Source organism: Dendrobates tinctorius, unplaced genomic scaffold, assembly GCF_039654945.1.
Source record: "Dendrobates tinctorius isolate UK_male_01 unplaced genomic scaffold, ASM3965494v1 ptg000074l, whole genome shotgun sequence".
Taxonomy (NCBI): domain Eukaryota; kingdom Metazoa; phylum Chordata; class Amphibia; order Anura; family Dendrobatidae; genus Dendrobates; species Dendrobates tinctorius.
Window position 1 is genome coordinate 1,047,603 of NW_027361742.1, and position 19,442 is coordinate 1,067,044.

Here is a 19,442-nt window from a genome sequence, read left to right on the forward strand (position 1 = left end):
CATTTTGTTGGAGTGCCATGGAATTAAAACCGTGGTAAAATACATTTTTTGAACTGTTATCTTAAGGAGCTGAAAGGATGTGTGTGCCTAGGTCTTTGAAAAGAAAATTACAGAAAATGACAAAATTTGCAACTTCAAACCACAAGGAATGCTTAGTTCAGAGAAAATGGCGGATGGTTGCAAATAAAGAATCAAATTAGATAATTCCATATTCTTTTTTACTTTATCCTGTCAAAGGACAATAGTGTGTGTAAAAGACGCTTGTCCCAATTCATCATTGCCCTTACAAGTTTTTTTTTGTCTAGGTTTGTGTGTTTTTGAGTCTTTCTTTTGTTTGCATTGTGGTGTAATGACCACTGTGTCCACGAGGGGGCGGTGTGTGGATGTCCCAAGAGTGTGAGTGGTTGAAGAGCCATTATGTATCTCAAGGTGGGTGACCTTGAGATAGAGACATATGTATGTTTATGAATGCTATTGTAAAGTATATATGTCTGTGTGAAGGACCTGTGGTGAGGTCATAGTCATGTGACCCGGTGGGCGTGGCTATGGACCATATAATGTGGCCAGGTTAGGTCACATGGAGCGAATGCTGGGACCTGATTGGTCCAGTTTGGAAGGTCCCGTGAGGAGAAGGATCTCCTCACTAACAGCAGCCTGTGGAGCGGCTGTGTGTGTAATGGCGGCCAGTATCTGAGAGTCCCTGAGGAGTGAGTGGACTTCTGCGGCCTGGAGAAACAGCCATATGGGAACCCTGACGTGGGTGAGATAACCCTGGGGCTAAATAGCCTGTATAATGGACACTCTCCTGTAATGCTGTGTATATTGCTGCTGGAGGTTTATGAAGGATGAATAAACCTCATAGACTATGATTTGTTGGAAAATCCTGTGCCGGATGTGTTTTTCGATCGCTGCAAGCGAGAACCCCTTACTTACATGACAGCGCTACCTCACATATGGTGGAGAAAGCAAAGGGCAATATTGTAGCCTTGTTGCTAGGGGCAACGGAAAAGGACTGCAGATTCGGTTGCTGGGGGCAACGCTGAGCCAGGAGGGCTGACGGTCTTAAAGCCATGTGATGTGCTGACAGGAGTCAGTGGCAAAGACTTATAGGATACCTCTGCGGTAGAGAGGTCCGAGAACCTGCGCGGCCAGCAGGTGCCGGTCGGGAAAAAAAAAAAAAAAAAAAAAAGTGTTTTACTGACCTGGGTCAGTGGTAAAGACTGTGTTCCTGGAGGGTTCAGTGAGCAAGGTCCTGGAGGGTCAGTGTTGGGAAGAGCCCTGGAGCACATGGTAGGACCTTGGACCTGGTGAGGCTTAAGTGTTGGGCAGTCTCAGGCCGAGACGGATGTCCTGAATAGCACCCGCTGAGCCCCTGGACCTGGTGAGGCCGGTGTGTTGGGAGACCCTGGGAGGAGGGTCGGCTCCCTGAATAGCACCCGGTGTGCCCTGTCTGGTGGACGGTCTCAGGCGGAGACGGTACGTCCTGAGTGGCACACGAACAGGACATGTGAGAGACTGTGCATGTGTTTTTTTTCTTTTTTTTTTCTTTTCCTCTGCAAAACCTGAAGGTGCTTGCTGTGGCTCAGTGGGGTCACGAAGGTCTCGCAGCACAAGGACCTGGTGTTTTCTTTAAGGGATCTGCCCTGGGAGCATTGGTAGCAGACGCTGTCTGTCTACACCATCCTGCTGCAGCTTTATTGCATGTGACTAAGCGGGTACAGTAGTTGTGGCTTTACACAACTATTAAGGGTGAGTACCCTGTATTATGTCATTATACCATTATACCTGCACTGGTAAGGCCCTATGGGTGCGCTTTTGTGGTTTTTTTTTTATCTTTGAGGGTGACAAGCGGCTTCCAGTAACCCGGCGGGGTTACGAAGGTGACAAGCGGCTTCCGGTGGATCGGCGGGTCCACGAAGATGGCGCAGCAGGAGCTGCAGTGACACCAGCCGCTGTGTGTGTGTGAACAGCAGCCGGAGGTGCCGGTGATCAGTGACAGCAGGAGCTGTGGTGGTGCCAGCAAAGACTTGTGTGGTATCGTTAAAAGACAAACTGTACTGTGTGAACTGTGGCCTAAGAGGTTCTGCAGGACGGACATGGGGAAATCCCAAAAGGGGGCGGTGACCCAAAAGGGGGCGGTGACCCAAATTGGAGTGGTAACCCAAAAGGGGCGGTGACACAAATTGGAGTGGTAACCCAAAAAGGGGTGGAGTCACAAAAGGGGGCGGTGACCCAAATTGGAGTGGTAACCCAAAAAGGGTGGGGTCCCAAAAGGGGGCGGTGACCCAAATTGGAGTGGCAACCCAAAGTGGGGTGGTGGTCCAGAAAGTGGCCTAGTGTGAAGAAGTGACAGCACTGGGTGACTCAGTAGGTATGTCTGGAGTACCGCAGTGTATGTGCAGGTCTTTTTCAGAATGTGGAATATCCTTTCTGGGTAGTAATGATGGGCCACAGATGTGTACAGTGATGCTGCACATGGAAGGAGCCTTTGGTCGGCTGGACTCAGAGAGTCAGGTGACTCTGACCGAGAAAAACGTCAGGGTTCGCTGTAAACACGGGGTCACGGTGAACTACGCAGTAGACACAGTAGTGTTTGAGGGGACCAAAGGTGGTGAGTGCCAAGGTAGAGGAATACCACGGGACTTAGTCTATGCCTGGGAGAGGGGCCGGGACTTTCTTTTGTTTGGTCTGACGATGGAGATGCTTCGACTGTGGGGCAAGCGGACACTGAGACAGTGACGGCTCCTGACATGGACAGGTCAGAGGTAGAACTGACCAGAGGAAGAAGTACATCTGCCCAACTGACGGACCTGACGTCTCGTGATAAGACAGATGGTGGGCTGGGAGATGAGACGACTGGACTAGACACATTGGTGCTGGACGGTAACTGGAGGGTTCACTCGACTGGGGTGACTGACCCAGTGGTACCCTTTAACGATATAATTAAAGAGGTAGTAGTGAGACACGTGATGGACAAAAGAGAGCAGGATCGTGAGATACAGCTGATAAAGGAGACTGTGACAGAACATGTCGAACGGGAAAGAGTCCTAAGGCAAGCAGCTGAGCACAGAGTGGATGAGCTGGAGAAGGAAGTCTCTGAGCTCAGAGGTCACCTGTCAGCATGTAAAACCATGAACAAGACCCTGTTGGAAGATATGGAGGTGCTCAGAGAGGCCCAAGAGAAGCATCAACAGGAGATTCTCAGGAGAGAGGATGAGCGTCGCTACCTGGCAGAGGAGAAAGATAAAGTTCTGCAAGAACTCAGTGGAGTAGTAAAAGGTCTTCTGCAGGAGAAGTGGAGGGGCGAAGACGTACAGCGGCCTTGCCTGACTGATAGCAAGGCAGAACTGACAAAGCCCATCTTGGAAAAGGGTCCTGAAGACTGTAAATTTCAGGAAGATGGTGAGCCAAGAGCTGCACAAGACAGTCATCCGGTCATGACAGATATCTTGAGGGAAGTGTCCGTGGGGAACCCAGAGCCATCTGTCCAGGATGAGAGCAAGTCCACGACCTTCAAGGTTGTAATTGATGTACCAGAAGACATGCAAGAAGCCTGTGCTGAGGAAGGTGTGCATGAGGCTTTCAAAGAGGCGGTCAAAGCGTGTAAGGTGCACTGGGCACCTGAGACTCGGCAGTTGGTGATAGTATCAGCTAGGGAAAACACATCAAACCGAGTAGCTGTCCCGAAAGAGATGCATTTGCAGTGTCTACGTGTCAAACAATTGGTTAGGCGGAGTAATATGAAGGCTGCTCGACGCCTAGAGATAGCAAGAGAGGCTATGGATCGGTTGGGTTTGAGGAAAGATGTGGTTCCGGTACCCAAAGCTCTGATTGGGAGAATCATTGGAAGGTCCGGGAAGGTGATGCAGGACCTTGTGAATGTCTCCGGTGTGGTGAGGGTGAGGATCCCTCCTGATGACGAAGACCAGGTGTCTGGTGAAGTGGGAAGGATTCCCATGATGGTGGTTGGCTCCATGGAAAGCCTGAGGAACTTTCAATTGCTCTTGGAGTATAGAGTGGGGTACCTGCAAGAGATTGAACAGTTGAAGCTGGACCGCCAGCGGATTAATAAAGAAGTGCGGAATACCAGGTGGTGGCCGCCTTCATACCAAGATGTAAGGACCCCAGGGGTACCACCAAGAAGTGACATGGCAGATGGCCGAAGAATGTCAGCGAGTGGCAATTCGACAGACCGTACGAGGTTGAAGGGCTGTAGTTCCTGTGAGACGTTGACTGAGTCAGACTCGTGCCAGACAGCAGGATCGACTAAGACTTATGACCGCACCAACCGAGAGAGACGGTCAATGAGAGAAAGATCAGGTGACAAGGGGCACTGTAACAGTGTGGTGACTAAACAGTGTCTGATGATGCAGACAGACCGTGACTGGAGGGTCAAAGACAATGACCGGTATTATGACCGCTGGGGGCGGGGGAGGCCTAATGTAGAGATGAGGCCGTATGACAAATGGAGACAGTTCTCTCGACCTGTGGGGCAAGGTGCAATACGTGCCCGGTCTCGAGACCCTGGTGTGATGTTGTGTGTTCAACCCCACAAGTTTGAACATAGGGGGGAGGTATGTGGTGTAATGACCACTGTGTCCACGAGGGGGCGCTGTGTGGATGTCCCAAGAGTGTGAGTGGTTGAAGAGCCATTATGTATCTCAAGGTGGGTGACCTTGAGATAGAGACATATGTATGTTTATGAATGCTATTGTAAAATATATATGTCTGTGTGAAGGACCTGTGGTGAGGTCATAGTCATGTGACCCGGTGGGCGTGGCTATGGACCATATAATGTGGCCAGGTTAGGTCACATGGAGCGAATGCTGGGACCTGATTGGTCCAGTTTGGAAGGTCCCATGAGGAGAAGGATCTCCTCACTAACAGCAGCCTGTGGAGCGGCTGTGTGTGTAATGGCGGCCAGTATCTGAGAGTCCCTGAGGAGTGAGTGGACTTCTGCGGCCTGGAGAAACAGCCATATGGGAACCCTGATGTGGGTGAGATAACCCTGGGGCTAAATAGCCTGTATAATGGACGCTCTCCTGTAATGCTGTGTATATTGCTGCTGGAGGTTTATGAAGGATGAATAAACCTCATAGACTATGATTTGTTGGAAAATCCTGTGCCGGATGTGTTTTTCGATCGCTGCAAGCGAGAACCCCTTACTTACATGACAGCGCTACCTCACAGCATTCAATGAATCATTCTTTTTGTGTCTTTTTTGAAGTCTATTTAATATGCACTCTCCTGCATTTTTTTTTTTTTTTTTATTGAGTTTAATGATTCCAGATGTTTTCGGCTGATTCACCAATTGCAACTTTTTAAAATGTCACAAAATTTGGAGCAACTTTAATCCAGTTGTGCCGTTATTTATGTTGTTTTATGCATGACATTCAAAAGTCGCATTTTTTTTCAACATTTTTTTTCAAAGAGATGTGATTTTTTTTGAGGAACAGGTCGTAAAATTATTTAATGACAGGAAAGAAGCCCTTTTTTTATTTTGCGCCAAATCCATGAACCGCGTGTGCCATTTTTATGAATTTGGCGCAATTAACCACCGCAAATACCTCAAGACAGAAAAAATAAAAGTTACATGAAAAAACCTGCAAATGATGAATCAAGGCCGTAATGTTTTATTTTCTCATTGAAACACCAATAGACAGTGTATTTATAGTTTAAGCTCCTGGGCAGGGGCGGACACAAAAGAGTATACAAACAGGACAGCACGGGATCACAGCTGATTCTTAATGCAACCTTGAAATAATAATGCTTATCCCAGGAGGATCCAAGGAACGAGATAAGCCCACTTGACGCTCAAACAATTACTAGAATGCACCTTCATCCCCCTTCGTTATACAGGTCATTATTAATAGAACATAAATAATCAGCTAGGAAAAGAGAAAAACTAACCAGCATGGACGATTTCTAAGTGAGAATTGTGTAAATAGTTGTTATTATATCTACAGATATGTTGTTTTTTCTTTAATTTCTATTTGTGGTTTTAAGTATAATTTCACAATCTCAGTAACTTTTTGGCTTTGTTCTCAGTACCGTGCACTCCCTCTAACTTGGAATCCCAGGTCGGTGCTGAGGTTGTGAACATTTCGTGGTCAGCCTCCATTGGAGCTGTGAATTACACCAGTGTCATAACAGGAGACGGAGAAGTCAAATATGAATGTCACACTCCATACACGAGCTGCTCGGTGACCGATCTGATGTGCGGCTCCCACTACAGTTTGGCAGTCACAGCCTATGGCCAGTACTGCAACAGTAACAGGAGTTACACTCAGACCTTTCAAACAGGTGACAAGTTTGATGTCCTCATCCAAAAAGTCAGATCAAAATGTTATATCGCGCTGCAAAGTGAAGAGTTTTGTCCATCAGTAATTACATTGTGCTTTATTATGTTATTGAGAGCTTTCTGTGTTCACTTTTACAGTATATTTTTCTACACTGTAGCAGGTAGTGCCTGCTATCTCCTACCCAGAAAATGTATGATGCTTTCCTTATGTGGCCAGTAAGAATTTATACTTCTTTCAGTACAATAAGGAATGAAAATTTAAATGAATTTTTAGTCACAACCTGAATTTTTGGAAACACTTTTAATAATATTAATTTAATTAATGCTACTATGAGCGGATAGCTTTGCACTACCCTGGTCCATAGTCCATGTTGGTGCTTTCTGGCTATGGAGAGGAGCTGCACAAATTTCTTGAGCTTCCGAGTTCCTTGACGTAACATTTGATTGCCAGCCCGGCGTGACTTCGTCTGTGATCGGCGTGTATCACGCAGGTGACATTTTGCTAGCCTGGCTAATCATACTCTGAGCCTTGTATCTCGGAGGGTAAGGAAATTCGCATAGCTCCTGTCCATTGCCAGAGAAGAATGACCAGAACCGTGGACAGGGATTGTGCAAAGTGATCCGCTCATCTTTAGTACTAATCTTAATAATCATTATTCTTTTTTAATCATTATTCTAAAAAAAGGCTTTCAGAATGTTATACAGTTTTCGCACCTCTGATACTAAAAATCCATATATTCTAATGTGTGTTTGATCTACAGCGCCATGTAGTCCACAGAACGTGACTGCTGAAGTGGATTGTGTAACAAATATTGTGGCTGTATCCTGGGATAAGAGTTTGGGAGCAGACAATTATACCGCTTTGTCCATTACCCCAGACGGTGGACTTTACGTGTGCCACTCCAATACAACATACTGTGACATTGTGGGATTATCGTGTGGCCAGAAGTCTGTGATAACTGTCTCAGCAGCCAATAACTACAGCGATAGTAAGGCGAGCTCAGCAATAGAACTGCTAACTGGTGAGTGTCTGTAGTCCGGTTCTGATGGTGGCATCTCAACAGTGTGTAAGATTGTCCGTAATGCTCTAACATCTAAATGAATGGTACAACAACACACAAACCTCAAAGCGAAACCTCAACATAAGCCTTTAAAAGTCAGTAGGATTCATCGGGATACTGAGATACATTTGATACTGGCTGCATTACATAGCTGAATATAGAGGATGGATTTTAATCTTTCACTATGACAGTAACAATATGAAGATGTAGACGCACAACTGTGTGTAGTGTATAGTGAGTTCAGATTTTGACAAATTGCTTTTGCTTTTTTTTCTAGCACCCTGCACCCCCACTAACTTGATACCTCTAGTTGGGGCTGAAGTTGTGGATATCTCCTGGATGGGCTCGATTGGAGCTGTGAATTACACAGCTCTCATAATAAAAGATGGTGGAGACAAATATGAATGTCACACTTCAAACATGAGCTGCTCGGTGGCAGATCTGATGTGCGGCTCTCAGTATAGTATGACTGTGACAGCGAATGGCGCCTACTGCAGCAGTAACAACAGTCACGCTCACAGCTTCCAAACAGGTGATGACGTTATACATAATAGTAGCTCATTGCAGGAGCGAACATAGGCAGATGGCGGCCCCTGTGCAAGAACAATATAAGGACTCCTTAAAGTCCAGTAGGTCATCATAATGCAAATTCCCCCCTGCTTTGAAGATGGAGGTAGGGCCCCCTCTCCTACTGGGTCCCTGTGCGGCTACACGGATTACACCAATGGTATTTCTGTACCTGACCTGGCTCAGTGGTTAGCACTGGAGCCTTGCAGCACTGGGGTCCTGAGTTAACATCCCTCCAAGGACAACATCTGCAAGGAGTTTGTATGTTCTCCCCGTGTTTGCATGGGTTTCCTCCAGGTTCTCTGGTTTCCTCCCACACTCCAAAGACCTGACAGAATAACAAATCTGCAGGTTGTTGGGCATCTAAGAAATAGCGACCACAATATTGTACAGTTTCACTTGTCTTTCGCTAGGGGGACATGTCAGGGAGTCACATTAACACTGAACTTTAGGAAGGCAAAGTTTGACCAGCTTAGAGATGCCCTTAATCTGGTTGACTGGGACAATGTCCTCAGAAATAAGAATAGAGAAAATAAATGGGAAATGTTTAAGAACATCCTAAATAGGCACTGTTAACGGTTTATACCTTGTGGGAATAAAAGGACAAGAAATAGGAAAAACCCAATGTGGCTAAACAAAGAAGTAAGAGGGGCAATTAACAGTAAAAAGAAAGCATTTAAACTACTAAAGCAGGATGGCACCGTTGAAGCTCTAAAAAACTATAAGGAAAAAAATTCTTTATCTAAAAAATAATTAAAGCTGCCAAAAAGGAAACAGAGAAGCACATTGCTAAGGAGAGTAAGACTAATCCCAAGCTGTTCTTCAACTATATCAATAGTAAAAGAATCAAAAGTGAAAGTGTAGGCCCATTAAAAAATTGTGAGGAAAGTATGGTTGTAGATGATGAGGAAAAAGCTAATATATTAAACACCTTCTTCTCCACGGTATTCACGGTGGAAAATGAGATGCTAGGTGAAATGCCGAGAGACAAAGAAAACCCTATATTAAGGGTCACCAATCTAACCCAAGAAGAGGTGCAAAACCGGCTAAATAAGATTAAAATAGATAAATCTCTTGGTCCGGATGGCATACACCCACGAGTACTAAGAGAACTAAGTAATGTAATAGACAAACCATTATTTCTTATATTTAGAGACTCTATAGCGACGGGGTCTGTTCCACAGGACTGGCGGATAGCAAATGTGGTACCAATATTCAAAAAGGGCTCTAAAAGTGAACCTGGAAATTATAGGCCAGTAAGTCTAATCTCTATTGTTGGTAAAATATTTGAAGGGTTTCCGAGGGATGTTATTCTGGATTATCTCAATGAGAATAACTGTTTAACGCCATATCAGCATGGGTTTATGAGGAATTGCTCCTGTCAAACCAATCTAATCAGTTTTTATGAAAAGGTAAGCTATAGACTGGACCAAGGTGAGTCATTGGATGTGGTATATCTTGATTTTTCCAAAGCGTTTGATACCATGCCACACAAGAGGTTGGTACGCAAAATGAGAATGCTGGCTCTGGGGGAAAATGTGTGTAAATGGGTAAGTAACTGGCTTAGTGATAGAAAGCAGAGGGTGGTTATAAATGGTATATTCTCTAACTGGGTCGCTGTGACCAGTGGGATACCCCAGGGGTCGGTGTTGGGACCTATTCTCTTCAACATATTTATTAACGATCTGGTAGAAGGTTTGCACAGTAAAATATCGATATTTCCAGATGATACAAAACTATGTAAAGCAGTCAATACGAGAGAAGATAGTATTCTGCTACAGATGGATCTGGATAAGTTGGGAACTTGGGCTGAAAGGGGGCAGATGCAGTTTAACAATGATAAATGTAAGGTTATACACATGGGAAGAAGGAATCAATATCACCATTACACACTGAACGGTAAACCACTGGGTAAATCTGACATGGAGAAGGACTTGGGGATCCTAGTTAATGATAAACTTACCTGGAGCAGCCAGTGCCAGGCAGCGGCTGCCAAGGCAGACAGGATCATGGGGTGCATTAAAAGAGGTCTGGATACACATGATGAGTGTATTATACTGCCTCTGTACAAATCTCTGGTTAAACCGCACATGGAGTACTGTGTACAGTTTTGGGCACCGGTGCTCAGGAAGGATATAATGGAACAAGAGCGGGTACAAAGGAGGGCAACAAAATTAATAAAGGGGATGGGGGAACGACAATACCCAGAGAGATTAGCAAAATTAGGATTATTTAGTCTAGAAAAAAGATGACTGAGGGGCGATCTAATAACTATGTATATAAGGGGACAATACAAATATCTCTCCGAGGATCTTTTTATACCAAGGAAGGTGACGGTCACAAGGGGGCATTCTCTGCGTCTGAAGAGAAAAGGTTTTTCCACCAACATAGAAGAGGATTCTTTACTGTTAGGGCAGTGAGAATCTGGAATTCCCTGCCTGAGGAGGTGGTGATGGCGATCTCAGTCGAAGGGTTCAAGAGAGGCCTGGATGTCTTCCTCGAGCGTAACAATATTGTATCTTACAGTTATTGTTAGGTTCTTTAGAAGGACGTAGATCTGGGGATTTATTCTTACAGAATTTTATAGGCTGAACTCGATGTCTTTTTTCGGCCTTACTAACTATGTTACTATGTTACAGATAGGGAATATAGACTGTGAGCTCCATTGGGAATAGTGATGATAATGTATGTGAAGCGCTGTGGAATTAATAGCGCTATAAAAGCAAGTAAAATAAGTTAAAAGTGTAGTTTTCCTCTTTTTATCCCTTTGGATACGTGATACAAGTCTATCGTTGGAAAACTCTATATTTGGTGTCACATGTCATTCAGATGCTAGTAGATAATTCTATAGAACATTTTACAGTAGAATTACCTTTTTCTAATAATTTGTATGTTTTGTCTTCAGCTCCTTGTAGCCCACAAAATGTGACTGCAAGCGTGAATTGTGTGACGAATGTGGCAATTATTGGATGGGAACCCAGCCCAGGAGGAGATAATTACACCGCTTTAGCAATAGCTCCCGATGGAGAAAATTATGTCTGCCATTCTACTACAACCTCCTGTGACATTGCTGGTTTAATGTGTGGACAGAAATACCTAGTAACCGTCTCAGCAGCCAGTAAGGATAGTAGCAGTAAAGCGAGCCAGCCCATAGATCTGCACACGGGTAAGGGCATTTACTCATACTAATTGGGTATGTAAGTGACCTACGCTTCTACATGAGAGGACCTACAGGCAGGGGTGGACACTGACAGCTTGGGGACCCTGTGCAAGAAATGTGTCTGGGCCCCCTTCCTTTTATGGCGACAAAGTTACACACATACAGTAATATATATATATATATATATATATATAGTGGGGAAAAAAAGTATTTAGTCAGTCAGCAATAGTGCAAGTTCCACCACTTAAAAAGATGAGAGGCGTCTGTAATTTACATCATAGGTAGACCTCAACTATGGGAGACAAACTGAGAAAAAAAAATCCAGAAAATCACATTGTCTGTTTTTTTTTCATTTTATTTGCATATTATGGTGGAAAATAAGAATTTGGTCAGAAAAAAGCAATCAAGATTTCTGGCTCTCACAGACCTGTAACTTCTTCTTTAAGAGTCTCCTCTTTCCTCCACTCATTACCTGTAGTAATGGCACCTGTTTAAACTTGTTATCAGTATAAAAAGACACCTGTGCACACCCTCAAACAGTCTGACTCCAAACTCCACTATGGTGAAGACCAAAGAGCTGTCAAAGGACACCAGAAACAAAATTGTAGCCCTGCACCAGGCTGGGAAGACTGAATCTGCAATAGCCAACCAGCTTGGAGTGAAGAAATCAACTGTGGGAGCAATAATTAGAAAATGGAAGACATACAAGACCACTGATAATCTCCCTCGATCTGGTGCTCCACGCAAAATCCCACCCCGTGGGGTCAGAATGATCACAAGAACGGTGAGCAAAAATCCCAGAACCACGCGGGGGGACCTAGTGAATGAACTGCAGAGAGCTGGGACCAATGTAACAAGGCCTACCATAAGTAACACACTACGCCACCATGGACTCAGATCCTGCAGTGCCAGACGTGTCCCACTGCTTAAGCCTGTACATGTCCGGGCCCGTCTGAAGTTTGCTAGAGAGCATTTGGATGATCCAGAGGAGTTTTGGGAGAATGTCCTATGGTCTGATGAAACCAAACTGGAACTGTTTGGTAGAAACACAACTTGTCGTGTTTGGAGGAAAAAGAATACTGAGTTGCATCCATCAAACACCATACCTACTGTAAAGCATGGTGGTGGAAACATCATGCTTTGGGGCTGTTTCTCTGCAAAGGGGCCAGGACGACTGATCCGGGTACATGAAAGAATGAATGGGGCCATGTATCGTGAGATTTTGAGTGCAAACCTCCTTCCATCAGCAAGGGCATTGAAGATGAAACGTGGCTGGGTCTTTCAACATGACAATGATCCAAAGCACACCGCCAGGGCAACGAAGGAGTGGCTTCGTAAGAAGCATTTCAAGGTCCTGGAGTGGCCTAGCCAGTCTCCAGATCTCAACCCTATAGAAAACCTTTGGAGGGAGTAGAAAGTCCGTGTTGCCAAGCGAAAAGCCAAAAACATCACTGCTCTAGAGGAGATCTGCATGGAGGAATGGGCCAACATACCAACAACAGTGTGTGGCAACCTTGTGAAGACTTACAGAAAACGTTTGACCTCTGTCATTGCCAACAAAGGATATATCACAAAGTATTGAGATGAAATTTTGTTTCTGACCAAATACTTATTTTTCCCTTCACCCATGACAGCACCACCTGAGAGAGGGATCCGCCCCGCCAGGACAGGAACCTACTGAGACATAAGGGGCGGCACCTCTCCCCCGCTTCAGTTGGGTTCCTGTCCTGGAAGGAATCCCACTGTGGCGGTGCCTGTCATGGGCGAAGAAAAAGATAAGACCCAGGCCCGTCCCGGCGCGGGAAGAACAGGTAGCTTACCTGTAGCGCCGGCCGTCGGGTCCTGGAAGCGCAGTCCCCGGGGTCCCTGGGGCTCCGGGTTCGTGCGGGCGTGGATGGGATTCCGGTGGCTCCGGGAAGCCCCCACCGCGCCACCCTCCCCTCGCGCACGCCGCATCTCGATCCCCATGGTAGGGGAGAGACGCTGGCGTCTTCCGGCCGCTGACGTCAGCGGCGCTTGGAATGCTGGGTGCGCCGGCTGACGTCAGCAGAAGGCGACGGTGTAATGGTGCTGGGTGCGACGCCGGCCGGCTTCTGAAGCGCTGAGCCGGCGGTCGCAGGGGGGAGGGGAGGAAAGACGCTCACCAGGCGGAGGCATGCAATTTAAAAGGAGGAAGACAGCTGTAGATCGGCGGTGCAAAATGGAGTCCGAGCAGGAACGTTCAGCGTCCCTGCCTCCCTCACAGCCCTCTGGCAGGAAGCATGGAAGCCATTCAAGCAGCAGTCACCCCAGCCGCAGGTCGGGGCACTCCTCAAGGTCCAAAGAGCGCGGGTCAGGTGCTCCGATGCAGCCTCCAAGTCCGGTACCCTTGATTACGGGTGGTGAGTGATCTTCGTGAATGTTAACAGTATATTAATAGGGGTTTTCTATTGTATGCTTCACCCTGTAGGAAAGGCCCAGAAAAGCGGGAAGCAAGAAGAAGAATAGGGATTGTGCTATATGTAAATCTCCCCTAGCAAGAGACTGGCAAAAAGATCTCTGTGCTTCGTGCATTCAGCGGACTATGGCGGAGGAAGCGCCTAGTTTCGCAGCCAATCTAATATCTGCCCTCAGGTCAGAAATGGAAGGCTCAATTAAGTCCTTATTGAAAAAAGGGAAAAAAAGCAGGAAGGATTTCCCTAGTTCCCCCTCAGATTCCGCGTCAGTATCATCTCAGGCGGAAAAATCATCCTCCTCAGACTCCTCAGATAGTGACACAGGGGGTAAGCCATGTTTCCCTGTAGAAGATACAGATGCCCTCCTAAAGGCCATTAGAACCACAATGGGCCTACAGGAAGAAAGGGCAGCTAAAACCCTAGAGGACGTCATGTTTGGGGGGCTTCAGGAGAGGAAAAAACGAACCTTTCCAGTAAACGCGAAAATCCAGGCGCTTATTGAGAAGGAGTGGAAAAAGCCTGAAAAATCGGGGGCCCTTCCATCCGCCTCTAAGAGACGATACCCCTTTGAATACAAGGATACGGAGGTATGGGACAAAGTCCCAAAAATAGATGCAGCGGTGTCCAAATCTTCCAAAAGGTCGGCCCTGCCCTTGGAAGATGCAGGGGTTCTTAGAGACCCGCTGGACAAAAAAGCGGACTCCTATTTGAGGCACGCATGGGAAGCGACAGCAGGAGGTCTAAAGCCGGCGATAGCGGGCACCTGCACGGCACGCTCCCTCATGATCTGGCTGCAGCAGTTAGAAGAGAAGCTGGCGTCAAGGGTCCCAAGAGAGAAGATCTTATCAGACATGTATCTCTTGCACGGGGCAGCGGCTTTTTTGGCAGATACCTCGGCGGACTCTATGCGATTGACAGCCAGAGCAGCGTCACTATCAAATGCTGCTAGACGCGCGTTATGGCTTAAGGGCTGTCCGGGTGACCTTCAGTCCAAGGCCAAATTGTGCTCTCTCCCCTGCGATGGTCGATTCCTGTTCGGCAAGAACTTGGACGATATTCTGGAGAAAGCAGGCGATAAGAAAAAAGGCTTCCCCAGATTCCCTATGGATCAGAGGAGACAGCCCTTTCGGAGGGGGAGATTCAATAGAGGGCGTCCTCCCGCTGACAGGAGAAGATGGGAGGATAAAAGAAAGAAAGAATCAGGGTTTATGTTTGGTGGAGGTGCCTCCACCTCAAAAAAGTCACCACAATGACGCCGGTATTCCAGTAGGAGGGAGATTGGCACTCTTTTTCCAGGCCTGGGAAAAGATCTCCTCCAATACCTGGATTCTGAGCATCCTAAAAGAAGGCCTGAAAATCCCCTTTATTCGTCAGCCAAAACCCGTGGTCGTCATCACACCTATCAGGAAGATGACCGAAGAACAACTGGCCTTAGAAACAGAAATCCTGAGCCTGATAGACAAGCGGGTACTGTCCGAGGTGCCACGCTTACAGGAAGGAAAGGGGTTTTATTCACCCCTTTTTCTAATAAAAAAACCAGATCAGTCGTTCAGGACAATCATAAATCTCAGATGCCTCAATCTTTGGATAAGGAACCCGACCTTCAAGATGGAATCAGTGACTACGGCAGTGAAGCTGCTACATCAAGATTGCTTCATGGCCGTAGTCGATTTAAAGGATGCGTATTATCACATCCCTATCCATCCAGATTACCAGAAATACCTGAGGGTAGCGCTTTATATTCAGGGCACACTAAGGCACTTTTAGTTCAGGGCTCTTCCGTTCGGCATATCCATAGCCCCGAGGGTCTTCACCAAGGTCATAGCGGAAGTGACAGCCTTTCTCCGGATTCACGATACGGTCATAATACCATACCTGGACGATTTTCTTATAGTGGGCAGTTCAGAGGACCACTGTACAGCACAGTTGACTCAGGTGATCAACACCTTGCAAGAATTAGGGTGGATAGTCAATTTCAAAAAATCAAAATTACAACCCCTAAAGAAACAGACCTTCCTAGGATTTATACTGGACTCAGAAAGGCGGGCCGAAACCAACCATGTATGACATTAAGAAAAGCAATGTCCCTACTAGGTACCCTAACATCCTGTATTCCGGCGGTCAGGTGGGCTCAGTTTCACACCCGGCAACTCCAGGGGGAGATACTAAGAGCACAAAGATCGCTAAGAGGGCGTTTGGAAGGGAAGCTGGAGCTTTCCTCAAAAACCAGAGACTCTCTCAACTGGTGGTTGAACGGGACAAATCTGACCTTAGGAATACCATGGGACAGACAGGCGACAGATATAATTTTAACAGATGCAAGCTCCTCGGGGTGGGGGGCACACCTAAGGGGCCTCATAGGTCAGGGTTCCTGGACACCTCAAGAAAGGAAGGCATCCTCCAACCTGAGAGAACTGTGGGCAGTGGGCAAGGCCCTAAGCCACTTCATTCCGCTACTCCAGGGTCGAGACGTACGCATCATGTCAGACAACAAGGTAGCAGTGGCATACATCAACCACCAAGGTGGGACAAAATCACACTCCTTAATGGAAGCAGCAACAGACATTCTGAGCAGTGCAGAGGAACACCTACACTCCGTGACAGCCCTACACATAAAAGGGGCAGAAAACATAGAGGCAGATTTCCTGAGTCGCAATACCCTGAGGCAAGGAGAATGGGCGCTAAACCGGTCCATTTTTCAAAAGATAATTCAGCTTTGGGGGGAACCGGTGATAGACCTCTTTTGCAAACAAGCACAACAGGCAAACAGAAAGGTTCTGCTCTCTAAACCCGAGGGAAAATCCATGGGCAGTGGACTCGTTGCACATCCAGTGGAACTTCAGACTGGCTTACGCGTTCCCCCCAGTAGCTCTGATCCCAACTGTGGTAAGAAAAATCAGAAACGATCAAGCCAGGGTGATTCTAATAGCTCCAGTCTGGCCAAAAAGGCCCTGGTTTGCTCTGCTACAGAAGATGTCCCTCTCCGATCCATGGGTTCTGCCAGAAATCCCGGACCTACTAGCTCAGGGTCCAATATTGCACGCTCAGGTCAAAGGATTCCATCTGACGGCGTGGAATTTGAAAGGTCGCTTTTAATGGATAGGCGGTTCTCCCCTGGGCTGGTGGCCACTCTGCTAAAAAGCAGGAAACCGGTGACTACTAACATCTACGGCAGAACATGGGATAAGTTCCTACAGTTCTTGGGTAAGCCGTTAGGAAAAGAACCCCCGATTAGGGCCATCCTAGAGTTCTTACAATCTGGGTTGCAGATGGGGTTAGCAGTAAACACACTTAAGGTTCAGGTGTCGGCACTAGGGGCGCTCTACAATTGCAAACTGGCATCAGATAGGTGGATAGCCAGATTTATTAAATCCTGCCATAGAGCTAAGCCTATTCCAATACCCAGAATAGCCCCCTGGGATTTAAACCTGGTGTTAGAAGCCCTTACAAAAGATCCGTATGAGCCATTACATCAGCTACCCCTAAAGTTCTTGACCCTAAAAACAATCCTGTTAGTAGCCCTCACATCAGCCCGCAGGATAAGCGACTTACAGGCTCTCTCAGTAAATCCTCCTTACACGCAAGTCTTTCAGGATAGGGTAGTTTTAAGAACAGACCCCAGTTATCTGCCCAAGGTAGTATCAGATTTCCATCGGGGTCAGGAAATTGTCCTTCCATCCTTTTGCGAAAATCCAAAAAATCTGGGGGAGGAAAAATTCCATAGTCTGGATGTTAAAAGGGCTCTCGTAGAATATATATCTGCCACTAGCCAGTGGAGGAGGTCACAGTCCCTATTCGTAGCTTTTCAGGGTGCCAGGAAAGGCTATGGGGTTTCAAAAGGGACTATTGCTAGATGGATTAGGGAAGCCATTAGTGTAGCCTATTCAGCTAGTGGTATCCCGATTCCTGACGGCATCAAGGCTCATTCCACCAGAGCCGTGGCGACCTCCTGGGCTGAAAAGGCAGAGGTATCAATTGAACAGATTTGTAAGGCCGCTACCTGGGCCTCACCTTCAACCTTCTTTAAGCACTATAGATTAAATCTATCCTCCTCTGCTGACTTAACCTTTGGTAGAAGGGTGCTGCAAGCGGTGGTCCCTCCCTAAGGTGTTTCGAAGTCTCCAAAAATCTCTCAGGTGGTGCTGTCATGGGTGAAGGGAAAACCACCATGGTTACTTACCGGTAGCCGGTTTTTCCGGAACCCATGACAGCACCCGTACATTCCCCCCCCTTTTTCACTGTATGGGTGTGCACAATTAGTAGGGTGTTTTGAGTGTTGTGGTGTTGGATTAAACATGTAACTAACCGGGAAGTCCTCTCAATGCTCTGTAACCCAACTGAAGCGGGGGAGAGGTGCTGCCCCTTATGTCTCAGTAGGTTCCTGTCCTGGCGGGGCGGATCCCTCTCTCAGGTGGTGCTGTCATGGGTTCCGGAAAAACCGGCTACCGGTAAGTAACCATGGTGGTTTCCACCATAATATGCAAATAAAATGAAAAAAAAACAGACAATGTGATTTTCTGGATTTTTTTTTTTTCTCAGTTTGTCTCCCATAGTTGAGGTCTACCTATGATGTAAATTACAGACGCCTCTCATCTTTTTAATTGGTGGAACTTGCACTATTGCTGACTGACTAAATACTTTTTTTCCCCACTGTATATATATATATTGCTCAAAAAAATAAAGGGAACACAAACAGCCTGTTGCAAATGGAATAGTGTTCCCATTATTTTTTTGAGCAGTAATATATAGGCACACACACATAAATGTATATATTATATAGTTTCCTTTATTATGTATATTGTCGTCCCTTATTATACAGTGCCCTCTCTTGTTATGTACAGTACTGTCCCTTACATATTGGATTATATAGAGTCCTGTTTTTTATTACATACCATCCTGTCTTGTTAGCTGTATAATGCAATGATGGCTGATAGAGCATGGGAAAGCTTCTTTTCTAATGGAGGAGATGATGGACTGGTAGTCTGGTCACCGGCTCCACCATCAGCAGTCATTTTATATCTAAAAAGAGAGGGGACTATGTAATAAAAAAGGGAGCTGTGAATAACAAAATTAACAAGAATACACTATGTAAGAGACAGCACTGTACATAACAGCAGAGGAAGCTATATAATAAGAGATGGCATAAAATATAACTAGAGAGGATGGTACGTAATAAGGGATGGTGTTATACATAATAAAAGAGGAAACTATGTAAGGCTATGTGCACACGCTGTGGATTCTGCTGCGGATCTGCAGCGTTTCTGGCCCTGCGGGTCCGCAGCAGTTTCTGCTGCGTTGTACAGTACCATTGTTTTCAATGGTGAAACCAAAAACGCTGTGCACATGCTGTGGATTTTTCCGCGCGGATTTGCTGCGGGTTACAATCCGCAGCACGTCAATTCTTTGTGCGGAATCCGCTGCGGTTCCACACGTTATCCATTATGAGGTGTAAAACCGCAGGCTAAACCGCAGGTAAACCGCAAGTCTTTTGACCTGCGGATTTACCTGCGTTTTTTTACAAATCCGCGGGGACAAATCCGCAGCTCTCAAAAGTACGTGTGCACATAGCCTCACTTACATAAGTTAGTACACTATATACTAAAGGATTGTGTTATACATAATAATTTAGTATACTATAAACTAAGGGACTGTGTTATATATAATAAGTGAGTACGCTATATACTAAGGGACTGTATTAGACACAATAAGCAATAATAATGTCTTCCTCCACCTCCCCCTGTTCCTAAGTCCATTAGAAGTCATCCAGTGGTGCTGTTGTCTGTGTGAGAGGAAGAGTAGGCAGGAAGCAGGATGGATCTTTGCAGCTCCGCTGCTATTTTCTCTTGTAGGCAGCGCAACTGCAGGGATCGCTCCCTGCCCGCCGCACATGAGGGCAATCTGGCCAGGGGTCCCCCGGG

General features: G+C 46.3%; 1 protein-coding gene across 1 annotated transcript in view; it reads left to right on the forward strand.

Annotated features, from left to right (window-relative positions):
• Positions 1-7,652: 7,652 nt before the first annotated feature.
• Positions 7,653-19,442, forward strand: part of LOC141096364 (fibronectin type III domain-containing protein 7-like) — a 47,879-nt gene continuing 36,089 nt past the window's right edge. Inside the window, exons 1-2 of the mRNA XM_073582919.1 lie at positions 7,653-7,894; positions 10,835-11,095. Coding sequence (XP_073439020.1) covers positions 7,702-7,894; positions 10,835-11,095 — 454 coding nt within the window. The 5' untranslated portion in view covers positions 7,653-7,701. The remainder of the gene's footprint in view (positions 7,895-10,834; positions 11,096-19,442) is intronic.